Source organism: Lutra lutra, chromosome 14, assembly GCF_902655055.1.
Source record: "Lutra lutra chromosome 14, mLutLut1.2, whole genome shotgun sequence".
Classification (NCBI taxonomy): Eukaryota; Metazoa; Chordata; class Mammalia; order Carnivora; family Mustelidae; genus Lutra; species Lutra lutra.
This window is the reverse complement of record NC_062291.1, coordinates 49170520-49186628: the sequence shown is the minus strand read 5'-3', so window position 1 is coordinate 49186628 and position 16109 is coordinate 49170520. Positions and strand designations below refer to the sequence as shown.

The following is a 16109-nucleotide window of genomic DNA, read 5'->3' as shown; positions in this document are numbered from 1 at the left end:
GCCAACTCCAGTTATCAGACGGGAAATTTTAAAGTAACTATGATTATTTTGCTAAAAGCTCTAACAGGTAAAGGAGATAGCAAGCAAGATTAGTTGGGCAATGTAAGCAGAAAGATGGAAATTCTAAGAAAGAAAAGGAAATGCTGGAGAGATCAATAACACCATAACAGAAAGGAATAATGCTTTTTATGGGCTCGTCAGTGGACTGGACACAGCTAAGGAAAGAATATCCGAGCTTGAGAATAATAAATAACATGAACAACTCCATGCCCACAAATCTGATGATCTAGATGAAATGGGCCAATTCTTCCCACACAAAACACACGCAAAAGAGATAATGTGAATATTCCTTTATCTATTAAACATAAATAGAGTCAATAAGTAATGACCTTGAACAAAAAGCACTGAGGCCAGATTGTTTCACTGGTGTATTCTACCAGATATTTAAGAAAGAAATTATCTAATTCTCTACAGCTGATTCCAGAAGCAGATTGGATACATCCTAATTCATTCTATGAGGCCAACATTACCCCAATACCAAAACCAGATGAAGACATTACAAGAAAACTACAGATAAATATCTCTCATGAACATAGATGACAAAAAACAACAAAATATTAGCAAATGAAATTCAACAGTGTATAAAAAAGAATTATGCAAGCCTTGTTGATCATCCAAAAATCAATGTAGTCTATCACCTCAAAGGGCTGAAGAAGAAAAATCCCATGATTATATGAACAAATGGAGAAAAAGCATTTGACAAAATCTCAAAAGTCATCCATGATAAAAATCCTCAGCAAACTAGAAATAGAGGGGAAGTTCAACTTGACAAAAACTCTATATATGTAATGGCTTAAAATTTAAAGTTTTCCCACTAAGACTGTGGACAAAGCAAGGATGTCCCCTTCTTACTAATGCTTTTGAATACTGTACTGGAAGTCCTAGCCAGGATTAGCTAAAAATAATAAAAGGAAATAAAAGGTATACCGATAAGGAAGAAATAAAACCATCTTTGCAGATGACATGATTGTGCAGAAAATCTAAAAGAATCAACAAAAACTATTAGAACTAATAAGCAATTATAGCAAAATTACAGGACACAAGCTTAATATACTAAAGTCAATCACTTTTTTATATACCAGTAATTACCAAGTAGAATTTGAAATTTACAATATATTGCCATTTGATAAAAATACCTATATCTTAAAAATATATATGTAGATTACCATCTACATTAGCACCTAATGAAAACAGGTATAAATCCAACAAAATATGTATAAGATCCATATGCAGAGGGGGAGGAGCAAGATGGCAGAGAAGTAAGAGACGTAAATTTTGTCTGGTCCCAGAAATTCAGCTAAATAGTTATCAAACCATTTTAAACACCTACAAACTCAACAGGAGATTGAAGAGAAGAAGAGCAGCAACTCTATGAATAGAAAAGTGACCACGTTCTGGAAGATAGGACGTGCAGAGAAATGAATCTGAGGTGATATATGGGAAGATAGACCCAGCGGGGAGGGGCTGGCTCCTGGCAAGCAGCAGAGCAGTGGAACACAAAATTGGAACTTTTAGATGTCTGCTCCATGGGGCGCCTGGGTGTCTCAGTCATTAAGCATCTGCTTTTAGCGCAGGTCATGATCCCAGTGCCCTGGGATCGAGCCCCGCATTGGGCTCCCTGTTGAGGAGGAAGTCTTCTCCCTCTCCATTCTCCCTGCTTGTGTTCCCTCTCTTGCTGTATCTCTCTGTCAAATAAAATCTAAGAAGAAGAAAAGAAGGAAGGAGAAGGAAGGAGGAGGAGGAGGAGGAGAAGAAGAAGAAGAAGTAGTAGTAGTAGTAGTAGTAGTAGTAGTAGTAGTAGTCTGCTCCATTGAGGGACCTCGCTCCAGAGGCTAAGTGGGGGGTGGAGCCCTCACTGGGACAGTGTGGTCTCAGGACCTGCAGGGCCACAAAAACACCAGGGGTGTCTTAGTATGGCAGAGCTCCCAGGTATCAGAGCAGGGAAGCCAGCTGCAAAGACAAAGCCAAGGAAGGGGCTTTCAGTTCAGGGTTACCTTAAATCATGATCTGAGGCACAGTCATGCAACTACTCTTTGAGCAGGGACCCCATAAGTGGCAGATCTGGGGAGACCACCCCCACTTACTCCACCAGGAGCAGCAGCACGGGAGCACGTTGCAGGAATCTGCTGGGCTTGAAGACTCAAAGGAAATAAAAGGCATACCGAATCTGCTGGGTTTGCAGACTCCAAAAGGGGCACTGTGTCAGAGATAGAAATGCTCGATCACAGGCCAGGTGAGCTTGGAGTGCAGTCGGAGGCCAGGGAGACAGGATTAATTGACTGCTCTTCTCTGAAGGCTCACTGAAGAGGGAGGCCCTGAGCTCTCCCCTCCTCCGGGGCTGGAGATTAGGGAGCCGCCATTTTCATTCTTGTCCTCCAAAGCTGTACAGAAAGCATTCAGGGAAGAAAAGCTACCAAAAGCAAATGCAAGCAGATTGCTTAGCCTGATCCCTGGCAAGGGCAAAGCAATTCCGCCTCCTGCAAAGACATTTTAGTAACAGGCCCCTCCCCCAGAAGATCAGCAAGAACATCCAGCCAAGACCAAGTTTAACAATGAGAACTGCAAACCACCAGTGCTGCAGGAATACAACACATAAAATTCATGGCTTTTTCCCCATGATTCTTTAGTCTTTCAAAGTTAAATCTTTTAAATTTTCCTTATCTTTTTTCTTCTTCTATTTTTAAAATGTTTCCTCTTTCCTATTTTAACCAATTTTAACTATTTTATCTTATCAATACCTTTTTAAAAATTATTTTTAATTTTCATTTTTATAGTCTATCCCTTCATTCTGTATAACCTTATTTTTCTTATACATATAAGTTTTTCTTTCCTTGAAATTTTGGGATGCAGACTCTTGTAGCAGACCAAAATATACCCTAAATCTACCATATGGCTTTGTTCTACTCCCCAGCCTGATCACATTCCCTCCCTCCTTTTATTCGACAACTTATCTCCTCAATTCCTTTTTTAAAATCTTTTTAAATTTTCCTGCCACGTTACTGAATTGCTGTATGAGTTCTAGTAGTTTGGGGATGGAGTCTTTTGGGTTTTCCAGATAAAGAATCATGTCATCTGCGAAGAGAGAGAGCTTGACTTCTTCATTGCCAATTTGGATACCTTTTATTTCTCCTTGTTGTCTGATTGCTGTTGCTAGGACTTCTAATACTATGTTGAACAAGAGTGGTGAGAGTGGGCATCCTTGTCGTGTTCCTGATCTCAACGGGAAGGCTGCGAGCTTTTTCCCATTGAGGATGATATTTGCTGTGGGTCTTTCATAGATAGATTTTATGAACTTCAGGAATGTTCCCTCTATCCCTATACTTTGAAGCGTTTTAATCAGGAATGGATGCTGGATTTTGTCAAATGCTTTTTCTGCATCAATTGAGAGGACCATGTGGTTCTTCTCTCTTCTCATATTAATTTGTTCTATCACATTGATTGATTTGCGAATGTTGAACCATCCTTGTAGCCCAGGAATGAATCCCACCTAGTCATGGTGGATAATCTTTTTAATGTGCTGTTGGATCCTGTTTGCTAGGATCTTGTTGAGAATCTTAGCATCCATATTCATCAGTGATATTGGTCTGAAATTCTCCTTTTTGGTAGGGTCTTTGCCTGGTTTGGGGATCAGGGTAATTCTGGCCTCATAGAAAGAGTCTGGAAGTTTTCCTTCTGCTTCAATTTTTTGAAATAGCTTCAGGAGAATAGGTGTTATTTCTTCTTGAAAGTTTGGTAGAATTCCCCAGGGAATCCATCAGGTCCTGGGCTCTTGTTTTTTGGGAGGTTGCTTTTTTTTTTTTTTTTTAAGATTTTATTTATTTATTCGACAGAGAGAGATCACAAGTAGGCAGAGAGGCAGGCAGAGAGAGAGAGGAGGAAGCAGGCTCCCCACCAAGGAGAGAGCTTTGGGGAGGTCTTTGATCACTGCTTCAATCTCGTTACTAGATATCGATCTATTCAGGTTGTCAATTTCTTCCTGGTTCAATTTTGGGAGTTTATAGTTTTCCAGGAACGCATCCATTTCATCTAGGTTGCTTAGCTTATTGGCATATAACTGTTGATAATAACTTCTGATGATTATTTCTACTTCCTTGGTGTTAGTTGTGATCTCTCCCTTTTCATTCATAATTTTATTAATTTGGGCTTTCTCTCTTTTCTTTTGGATTAGTGTGGCCAATGGTTTATCGATCTTATTCTTTCAAAAAAACAGCTTCTAGTTTCATTGATACGTTCTACTGTATCTCTGGTTTCTACCTCATTGATCTCACCTCTAATCTTGATTATTTCCCTTCTTATGTGTGGAGTTGGTTTGATTTGTTGTTGATTCTCCAGTTCTTTAAGGTGTAGAGACAGTCATATTCCATTCATCGTTGTGTTTACCCTTATTTTTATATATATAGAAGTTTTTCTTTCTTTAAAATTTTGGGAGGCAGTTTTATCTAACAGACCAAAATATACCCCACATCAAGTGTGGGGCTCTTTTCTCTTCACCAGCTAAATAATTTTTTTTCCTTTCTTCTCCCCCTGGTTTCGGGTCTCTTCTGATTTGGTTAGTGTATATTTTTCTAGGGTCAATGTTACCCTTTAGCATTTTGTTCTCTCATTCCTCTACTCATCTCTGAATAAAATATTCTTCTCTGGATTAAAGGCAGAAAAACTCACCTCAAAAAAAAGAACAAGAGGCAGTACTGACTGCTGGAGACCCAATCAATACAGACTTAGTAAGATGTCAGAACCAGAGTTCAGAATGATGATTATAAAGTTGCTAGCCAGGCCTGAAAAAAGCATAGAAGATACTAGAGAATCCCTTTCTGGAGAAATAAAAACTAAAATCTAACCAAGTTGAAATTTAAAGAAATATATTAATGAGGTACAATAAAAAATGGAGTCTCTTACTGCTAGGATAAATGAGGCAGAAGAGAGATTAAGTGATATAGAAGACACATGACAGAGAATGAAGAAGCTGAGAAAAAGATAAACAACTATCTGGATCACGAGGGGAGAATTCAAGAGATAAGTGATACCATAAGACAGAATGGTATTAGAATAATTGGGATCCCAGAAGAAGAGAGATGGGCAGAAGGTACACTGAAGCAAATTATAGCAGAGAACTTCCCTAATTTGGGGAAGGAAACAAGCTTCAAAATCCAGGAGGCACAGAAAAACTCCCCTCAAAAACAATAAAAATAGGTCAACACTCCATCATCTAATAGTAAAAGTTATTAGTCTTAGTGACACAGAGAAAAAATCCTGAAAGCAGCTTGGGACAAGAAGCTGTAACATACAATGGTAGAAATATTAGATTGGCAGCAGACTTATCCACAAAGACTGTCAGGGCAGAAAAGACTGGCAAGATATATTCAGAGCACTAAACGAGAAAAAAATGCAGCCAAGAATACTATATCCAGCTAGGTTATCACTGAAAATAGAGAGATAAAAAGTTTCCAGGACAAACAACAACTAAAAGAATTGGCAAACACCAAACCAGCCCTAGAGGAAATATTGAAAGGGGTCCTCTAAGCAAAGAGAGAGCCTAAAAGTAACAGAACAGAAAGGAACAGAGACAACATATAGTAATAGTCACCTTACAGGTAATAAAATGGAACTAAATTCCTATCTTTCAATAGTTACCATGAATGTAAATGGACTAAATGCTCCAATCGAAACCCACAGGATATCAGAATGGATAAAAAAAAACAAGACCCATTGATATGCTGTCTGCAAGAAAATTTTAAACCCAAAGACACCTCCAGATTTAAAGTGAGTCAGTGGAAAACCATTTACCATACTAATGGACATCAAAAGGAAGCCAGGGTGGCAATCCTTATATCAGACAAATTGATTTTAAACCAAAGCCTATAATAAGAGAGGAGGAAGGACACTGTATCATACTGAAAGGGTCTGTCCAACAAGAAGATCTAACAATTTTAAAAATCTATGCCCTTAACATTACTAACAAAATCAAAGAAACACATCGACAATAATACAATAATACTAGATGACTTCAACACTCCCCTCACTGAAATGGACAGATCATCTAAGCAAAAGATCAACAAGTACATAAAGGCTTTAAATGACACACTAGACCAGAGGGACATCACAGATATATTCAGAACATTCCATCCCAAAGCAACAGAATGCACATTCTTGTCTAGTGCACATGGAACAGTCTCCAGAATAGATCACATCCTGGGTCACAAATCAGGTCTCAACAAGTACCAAAAGACTGCGATCATTCCCTGCATATTTTCAGACCACAATGCTTTGAAACTAGAACTCAACCACAAGAGGAAGATTGGAAAGAACTCAAATACATGGAGGCTAAAGAACATCCTACTAAAGAATGAATGGAAAAAATAAAAATTAAAATTAAAAAACTAAAAAATAGAAAAAGAATAAATGTCTCAACTAGGAAATTAAAGAAGAACTGAAAAAATTCATGGAAACAAATGAAAATGAAAACACAACTGTTCAAAATCTTTGGGATGCAGCAAAGGCGGTCCTGAGAGGAAAGTATATAGATTTAAAAACCTTTCTCAAGAAACAAGGAAGGTCTCAAATACACAACCTAACCCTACACCTAAAGGGCCTGTAGAAAGAACAGCATATAAAGCCTAAACCCAGCAGAAGGGAAATAATAAAGATCAGAGCAGAAATCAATGAAATAGAAACCAAAAGAACAGCAGAAAAGATCAACGAAACTAGGAGCTGGTTCTTTGAAAGAATTAATAAGATTGATAAACCCCTGGCCAGACTTAGCAAAAAGAAAAAAAGAAAGGACCCAAATTAATAAAATTATGAATGAAAGAGGAGAAATCACAACCTACACATTGGGGCCCCTGGCTGGCTCAATGGGACTCTTGATCTCAGGGTTGTGAGTTTGAACCCCAGATTGGGTATAGAGATTAAGAATAAAATCTTTAAAAAAAAAAAAAAAGACCTGTACACTGAAAACAATAAGACACTGATGAAAGAAACTGGAAAACAAATAAATGGAAAGATATTCTGCACACATGGATTTGAAGAATTGTTAAAAAGTTCACTAGGTGTTACATGCAACTAATGAATCATTGTAACACTACAACAAAAACTTATGTACTATATTCTGGCTAACTGAGCATAAAAAAAAAAGTTCATACTATCCAAGGCAATCTATAGACTTAATGCAATCTCTATGAAATTCCAATCGCATTTTTTTACACGGAAATGAACAATCCTAATTTTTTTTACAGATTTTATTTATTTATTTGAGAGACAGAGAGTGCATGAGCAGGGGGAGGGACAGAGGGAGAGGAAAAGGGACAAGCAGACTCCCTGCTGAGCACAGAGCCCAACATGGGGCTTTGATCCCAAGACCCCAAGATCATGACTTGAGCCAAAGTCAGGAGCTTAACCACCTGAGCCACCCAGGGACTCCAATCTTAAAATTTTTATGAAACCACAATAGACCAGGAATAGCCAAAGCAAATCTTGAGAAAGAAGAACAAAGCTGGACACATCAAGCTTCCTGAATTCAAATTATATTACAAAGCTATAGTATTCAAAATAGTATGGTACTGGCATAAAAACAGACACATAAAACAAGAGCATAAAGAGCCCAGATTTTGGCAGCTGCTCTTGGTTGGGGCCCACACCTAAGGCAGGAAGACAGGAAGATGGTGGCAGCAAAGAAGACAAAAAAGTCTCTGGAGTCAATCAACTCTAGGCTCCAGGTCATTACAAAAAGTGGAAAGTACGTGCTGGGGTACAAGCAAACTCTGAAAATGATCAGACATGGCAAAGCGAAACTGGTCATCCTCGCCAACAACTGCCCAGCCTTGAGGAAATCTGAAACACAATACTACACCATGTTGGCCAAAGCTGGTGTCCATCACTACAGTCGCAGTAATATCAAATTGGACACAGCATGTGGGAAATACTACAGAGTATGCAGGCTGGCTCTCATTGATCCAGGTGATTCTGATAGCATTAGAAGCATTCCAGAACAGATTGGTGAAAAGTAAACCACACAGGATTTTTTTTTAATAAAACTGGCAACAGCTTGTTTAAAAAAAAAAAAAGGGAGAAAGAGAAAGAATAAAGAGCCCAAAAATAACCCACACACAAAAGGTGAATTAATTTGTGAGAAAGGAGCCAAGAATATACAACAGGGAAAAAAGTCTTTTCAATAAATGGTGCTGGGAACACTGAATGGCCATATGCCAAAAAATGAAATTGGACCACTATCTTATGTACATAAAGTATGCATCTCTCATAAATAAACATCAACTCAAAATGGATTAAAGACTTGAATTTAAGAACTGAAACCATAAAGCTCTTTTTCTTTAAAGACTTTATTTATTTCAGACAGAGAGAGAGAAAGAGAAAGCACCAGCGAGGTGGGGCAGACAGACAGAGAAGCAGGCTCCCAGCTGAGCAGGGAGTCCAATGCAGGATTTGATCCCAGGACCCTGGCATCATGACCTAAGCAGACACTTAACCAACTGAGCCACCCAGACGCCCCTGAAACCATAAAACTCTTAGAAAACATAGTGGATAAGATCCTTAACATCTGTCTTGGTGATGATTTCTTGGATTTGACACCAAAAGCAAAAATGAATAAATGAGACCACATCAAGCTAAAAAGCTTCTGTACACCAAAAGAAACCAAAATGAAAAGGAAACACAATGAATGGGAGAAAACAACTGCAAATCATATATAAGGGATTAAGATCCAAATATATCTTAAAAACTCATAAAACTCAATAGCAAAAAACCAATTTAATAAATGGGCAGAGGGTCTAAATAGAAATTTTTCCAAAGAATAAATTTAGATAGCCAACAAGTACATGAAAAGGTGCCTGACATCACTAATCATCAGAGGAATGGACATCAAAAACATAGTGAGATATCACCTCACATCTATTAGAATGGCTAGTTATCAAAAAGAAGTTAAGTGTTGGCAAAGCTAGGGAGAAAAGGAGACCCTTGTGCACTGTTGGTGGGAATGTAAATTGGTGCAGCCACTATGGAAAAAAGTATGAAGTTTCCTCAAAAAATAAAACTAGAAAGAACTACCATATGATCCAGCTATTTCACTTCTCAGTATTTATCAAAAGAAAATGAAACCACTGGGGTGACTGGGTGGCTCAGTGGGTTGGGCCTCTGCTTTCAGCTCGGGTCGTGATCTCAGGGTCCAGGATCAAGCCCCCGCATCCGGCTCTCTCCTCAGTGGGGAGCCTGCTTCTTCCTCCCTCTCTCTCTATTTGTGATCTCTCTCTCAGTCAAATAAACAAATAAAATCTTAAAAAAAAAAAAAAAAAAGAAGAAAGAAAATGAAACCACTATCTCAAAAAAGGCACCTGCACCCCCATGTTCACTGAAGCATTAGTAGCCAAGGCATGGAAACAACCTAAATGTCTAAGGATGGATAAATGCATAAAGAAAATGTGCTGTGTATTATAAAATACATATTATTTAGCCATAAAAAAAGGAATTCCTACTATTTGTGACAAGACTGATTAACCTCAAGAGCATTATACTAAGTGAAATAAGTCAGAGAAAAACAAATCATGTATGGTATTACTTATTTGTGGAATTTTTAGAAAACCAAACTTAAAGATACAGAAAACAGATGGATATTTTCCAGAGACTGGCTGAGGAGTATACAAAATGGGTGAAAGTGGTCAAAAGTACAAATTTCCACTTAAGAGAAGTCCAGTGTACTTACATAATGTACAGTATCATGGCTATAGTTAACAATACTGTATTGTATACTTGAAAGCTGTTCAGAGAATATCTTTTTTTTAAAGAGTGAATATCTTGGGGCACATGTGTGGCTCAGTCGTTAAGCGTCTGTCTTTGTCTCAGGTCATGATCCTAGGGTCCTAGAATGGAGCCCCACATCAGGCTCCCCGCTCAGTGGGAAGCCTGCTTCTCACTATCCCACTCCCTTTGCTTGTGTTCCCTCTCTCGCTGTATCTCTCTCTGTCAAATAAGTAAGTAAAATATTCAAAAATAAATAAATAAAGAACATCTTAAAAGCTCTTATCAGAAGAAAAAATATTGTAACTATGTATGCTGATGGATATTAAGTAAATTTACTGTGGTACTCATCTTGTAATATATACATATATTAAATTGTAAGTTACTGTTATACATCTAAAACTAATGCAATGTGATACGTCAATTAAATTTCAATTAACTATTTTTTTAAATGACAGCAAAAGCACAAGCAAAAAAAGAAGAAAACCTAAGTTGGACTTCATGAAATTAAAAAGTTTTGAGCATCAAAGGCATTAAAAGGAGGGCCCGTGATGTGAAGACCACTAGCTGTTATATGCAACTAATGAATCACTGAATGCCACATCAAAAACTAGTGATGTACTGTATGTTGGATAACTGAATTTAAAATTTTTTAAAAAGCTTGCAAAAAAATAAATAAAAAATAAAGGATGCCATCAAGAAAAGTAAGAAGAAAATCCACAAATATTTTCTCCTGTTCTGTGGTTTGTCTTTTCATGAAGGTTTATGATGATGAAGGTTTAGCATCTAAAATATATAACCAACTATTGTAACAATACAATAAAAAGACACGTAATTCAACTTAAAGACAGGCAAAGGATTTGGCTAAACACTTCCCCAAGAGGATGGGCAATAAACACAAAAAGATGCCTACTTAACATCTTTAGTCATCAGAGAAATGCAAATCAAAACCACAATGAGATATCACTAGGATAGTTATAATAAAAATTTGGAAAATAACAGGCATTGTTGAGGATGTGGAAAGACAGAAATTCTCACCCACTGCTGGTGACAATGTAAAATGGTGCAGCCACTATGAAAAAGTTCAGCAGTTCCTCCAGTTGTTAAATATAAAACTATCATATGATCCAGTAACTCCACTCTTAGGCTTATACCCAAGTGAACAGAAAACATATGTTCACATATAGATTTGTACATAACTGTACATTACAGTATTAATTCATAATAGCCAAAACTTAGAAATCAATTAAATATCTACCAACTGATAAAATGTTTAAAAAGTATAGTATATGCATATGATGACATACAAGTGAGACATTAAAAAGGAATAAAGTACAACTTGGATGCACCCTGAAAACATGCTAAGTGAAAGAAGCCACATATGGTGTAATTCTATTTATAGAAATGTCCTGAATGGGCAGATCCATACAGACAGGAAGATTAGCAGATGCCAGGGTGGGCAGAGTATAGAGGTAAACCGGAAAGTACAAGGTTACTTTTGAGAGTGATAGAAATTTTCTGTAATCAGGGAGTGGTGATTAATGCACAATATTGTGAATGTTAAAACACAGTGCATTATACACATCAAAATGGTGAATTTTATGTTACATGAGTTTTATCTCAACTTTTAAATGTAAAAAAGTGAAATACAACATCTCAGACATACAGGGGGGCCTGGGTGGCTCAGTGGGTTAAGCCTCTGCCTTGGGCTCAGGTCACGATCTCAGGGTCCTAGGATCGGGCCCCGTTTTGGGCTCTCTGCTTAGCAGGGAGCCTGCTTCCCCCCCTCTCTCTGCCTGCCTCTCTGCCTACTTGTGATCTCTCTTTCTCTGTCAAATAAATAAATAAAATCTTTAAATAAAAAAAAATCTCAGGCATACAAAAGCAGAAAAATTCATTACCAGCAAACCTACACTACAACAAATGTTAAAGAAGTCCTTAAGGAAAAGGAAAAATACTACATTAAAATTTGGATCCATGTAAAGGAATAGCGAGCTTCATAAACAGTAACTAAGTACTTTTGCTTATTTTTTAAACATTTCTAAAAATAATTTTTCAAGTGTAATTACCAATGTATTGTGGATTTATAAACTTTTATAAAAGATGCATGACAACAATAGCATCAAGGCCAGGATGAGAGAAGTGGAAGTATAATATTGTAAGGTTTGTGTAAGACATGTAAAATGGCATAATAACACTCAAAGATAGAGAATGATAAGTTAAAGATGTATACTACAGAACACCAAGCAACACCTAAAATATCAAGACAAAGTGTTATAGCTGATATGCCAACAAAGGGGAATAAAATGAAATTATAACAAATAATCCAGAACAAAGATCGAAAAAAGGAGCAAAGAATAGATATAACAACAGAAGCCAATAAAATGACAAAGTAAAACCTAAGCACATCTATAGACATTTTAAATGATCTAAAAACTGCACTTTAAAGGCAGGGGTAGATTGGATTAATCAATAATAATAAATGAAAAACAAGATTCAATTACATGTTGCCTATAAGGAATAACCACCTTGAATATAAAGACACAAATAGATTAAAAGTAAAAGAACAACTGAGGGGTTTGAAGCGTCGGGGGGTGGGAGGTTGGGGGAGCCAGGTGGTGGGTATTAGAGAGGGCATGGATTGCATGGAGCACTGGGTGTGGTGCAAAAATAATGAATACTGTTATGCTGAAAATAAATAAATTGAAAGATTTAAAAAAAGTAAAAGAACAAAAAAAAAGATATTTTATGTTGGCCACAAATCAAAAGAAATCTGGGGTAGATTTCAGGGCATACACAATTACCAAGAATAAAGGAGGTAAGTAATTTCATAATGATGGAGTCAATGAAATCAAAAGGACATAAAATCCTAAAGTGTATGTACCTAGTTAACAGTTTCAAAATATATAATGCGAAAGCTGAAAGAATTGGAAGGAGAAAAAGACAAAGCCACAATTATAGTTGGAGTTTTATATACCTCTCTCCCAAATGGCTGTCAGAACAAGTAGATAGATAATTAATAAGAACATAGTAAAACAGAACACTATCACCAATACTGAACTGATTGAAATTTACAGAAGACTCCACCAATCAACAGAATATCCATTTTTCTTCTCAAGTGCACAATAACATTTACCAAGACAGACCATACTAAGGAACATAAAACAAGTTTCTACAAATTTAAAAGAATTCATGTTTTGTAGTGGAATTAATTTATTAGTCAGTAACAAAGATTTCTAAATATTCTCCAAATTTTTAGAAACTAAACAACATATTTCTAAATAACCCACGGATTAAAAAAAATCAAAAGGGGGTGCCTGGGTGGCTCAGTGGGTTAAGCCGCTGCCTTCGGCTCAGGTCATGATCTCGGGGTCCTGGGATCAAGTCCCGCATCAGGCTCTCTGCTCAGCAGAGAGCCTGCTTCCCTCTCTCTCTGCCTGCCTCTCTGTCTACTTGTGATCTCTCTCTGTCCAATAAATAAATAAAATATTTTCAAAAAAAAATCAAAGGAAAATTGAAAAATAATTTGAACTGAATGGAAATACAATATAACAAAATGTATGGGAGGACAATAAGGCACTACTTGGAAGGAAAGTTAAGACACTAAATTCCGGTATTTTTTCTTTTAAGATTTTATTTATTTATTTAAGAGAGAGAGAAAGTGCACACACGTGAGGAGAGGGAGGGGTGGGAAGAGGGGGAAAGAGAGAATCCCAAGTGGACTTCACTAAGTGCAGAGTTCAGTGGTGGGCTGGATCCCGAGACCTGGGAGATTGTGACCTGAGCTGACACCAAGAGTTGGATGCTCAACCAACTGAACCACTCAGAAGCCCCACAAATATCAATATTTCATAAAAAATGTCTCATATAAACAACCTCATTCTCTTAATTAGAAAAAGCAAATTAAACCCAAAGCATAAACATAATAAAAATCAAAACAGAAATAGATGAAATAGGAAACAAAAAAATCAATGCAAGTAAAATCCGATTTTTTTAAGTAGGCTCTATTTTTTTTAAGTAGGCCCCCAGTGTGGAGCCTGAACTCACCACCCCAAGACCAAGAGTCACATGCATCACCGACTGACCCAGCCAGGTACCCCTAATATCTGAGTCTTGAAGAAATTGATTAAAATTGATAAAAAGTGATTTTTAGAGGCACCTGGGTGGCTCAGTCAATTAGGTGGCCGACTTGATTTTGGCTCAGGTCCTGGTCTTGGGGGCCCAGATCAAGCCCCAAGTCAGGGTCCACACTCAGTGGGGAGTCTGCTTAAGGATTCTTTCTGCTCCTCCCCACACTTTCTCTCTCTAAAATAAATAAGTAAATAATTTTTTAAAACTTGATTTTTAGAAAGAGAATATACAAATAACCAGTATTAGGAATGAGAATGGTGACATCACTACAGATTCTACAGTTACTGAAAGGAAATAAGGGAGTATTATAAACCCTATGCCAATAAAATTCAAAAGATGAGCGAAATCCTTCAAAGATTCAAGCTACCCAAGCTCACTCAAGAATGAAAAGAACTTGAATAACCCTTTATTTATTAAAGAGATGGCCTCAAAAAAGGGCGGGGAAGGGCATGGTGCTTGACTAGCTCAGTTGGTAGAGCATGTGATTCTCAGGGTTTGAGTTCAAGCCCCACATTTCATGTAGAGATTACTTAAAAAAAAAAAAAAATCTTGAAAAGAAAAAAAGGGCACCTGTGTGGCTCAGTAGGTTAAGCAGCTAACTCTTGATTTCCCCTCAGGTCATGCTCTCAGGGTACTGGGATTGAGCCCTGAGTCAGGCTCCACACTCAGCAGGGAGTCTGCTTGAGGATTCTCTCTCTCCCTCTCAGTCTGCCCCTACCCCTGCTCACGTGCACTCTCTCCTCCTCTCTCTCACTCTCACTCTAAAATAAATAAATAAATCTTTTTTAAAAAAGAGAGATGGCCTCACAGGTGTGGATATGATACCAATTCTACTTTCTTTCAAAACATTGCAAGGGGAAGGAATAGTCCCATTTCATCACATGAGGACAATATTTCCCTGATCCCAAAACCAGAAAACCAGACAAAAACATTACAAGATAAAACAAATATCCTTCATGATCACAGATACAAATATTCTACACAAAGTTTTAGCAAACAGAATTCAATACATTATTGTTATACATTATTATCAAAGATAATACAACATGATCAAAAAGGTTAATTCCAGGGATGCTGATTTAATACTAAAAAAAAAAAATCAATGAGGGGTGTCTGGGTGGCCAGTCTGTTAAAAGTCAGACTCTTGGTTCCAGCTCAGGTCATGATCTCAGGGTGGTGAGACTGAGCTCCATGTTGGGCTCCACGCTCAGCATGGAGTCTGCTTGAGATTCTTTCCCCCTCCCTTCACCCTCTCTCTCTGCTCCGCCCCCTGCTCTCTCTCCAAAATGAATAAATAAAATATTTTTAAAAATTAATGTAATTGAACTTTTAGAGAAAAAAATTCTGTGACCTCAGATGAGACAAAGATTTTTTAGATACAACATCTATATCGCTGAAAAAAACTGTCTTGACAAACCGGAACTTCAGCAAAATTAAAATGTCTGCTCTTCAAAAGACACAGTTAAGAGAATAAAAAGATAAACCACAGCTGGGGAGGAAAATCTCAGCAATTATCTAATTAAAGTAAAATCTAATTAAATACCTATATTCAGAATATATAAAGAATTTTCAAAATTCAACAGTAAAAAAACAAACTTGATTTAAAAAAAGAGGTACAAGAGTTGAATAGACACTTCAACAAAAACAAAACAAACAAAAAAATATATATAAGGTGGCAAACATGCTCATAAAGATGCTCAATATCATTAGTCATTAGGTGAATACAAATTGAAACCACAATGTAATATCACTACATGACTATTAGAATGACTAAAATTAAAAAGATCAGCCAAACCAAGTGTTGATGAGGATATGGAAAAAAACCTTCTTCCATGCTCCTCTCCAACTACATTCTCTTCCCCCTATCCAGGGGTAATCACCATTGCAAACTTGGTGTGAATTATTCCTCTGATTTTTGTGATTCCTTTACTTCAACATGTAGTATGGTTTCTTTTGCCCATTTTTTTAGCTTTATAAAAGTAGAATCATAGTGTATTTTTTCCTCCAAGATTTGCTTTTTTAATTCAGCATTGTTTTTAATTTACCCATGTCAGGCATGAAGCTATTATTCCAATCATTTTCCCTGTTGTAATTCTATTCCACGGAATTCGATTCCAATATATAATATTTACATATATCACAATTTATTCATTGTAGTGTACTCTTTTGAGTGT

General features: G+C 37.0%; 2 protein-coding genes across 7 annotated transcripts in view; one reads left to right on the top strand and one right to left on the bottom strand.

The window, feature by feature from the left end:
- Nucleotides 1–16109, bottom strand: part of ZFAND4 (zinc finger AN1-type containing 4) — a 78642-nt gene that overhangs the window by 43609 nt on the left and 18924 nt on the right. The gene's annotated exons all lie outside the window — the stretch shown is intronic.
- Nucleotides 7716–8066, top strand: LOC125084983 (60S ribosomal protein L30-like). Its single transcript, XM_047703011.1, has one exon. The coding sequence runs from the start codon at nucleotides 7716–7718 to the stop codon at nucleotides 8061–8063; it is 348 nt and encodes a 115-aa protein (XP_047558967.1). The 3' UTR covers nucleotides 8064–8066.

Coding starts and splice junctions, on each gene's coding strand:
- LOC125084983 (XM_047703011.1), top strand. CDS start 7,716: ATGGTGGCAGCAAAGAAGACAAAAAAGTCTCTGGAGTCAATCAACTCT.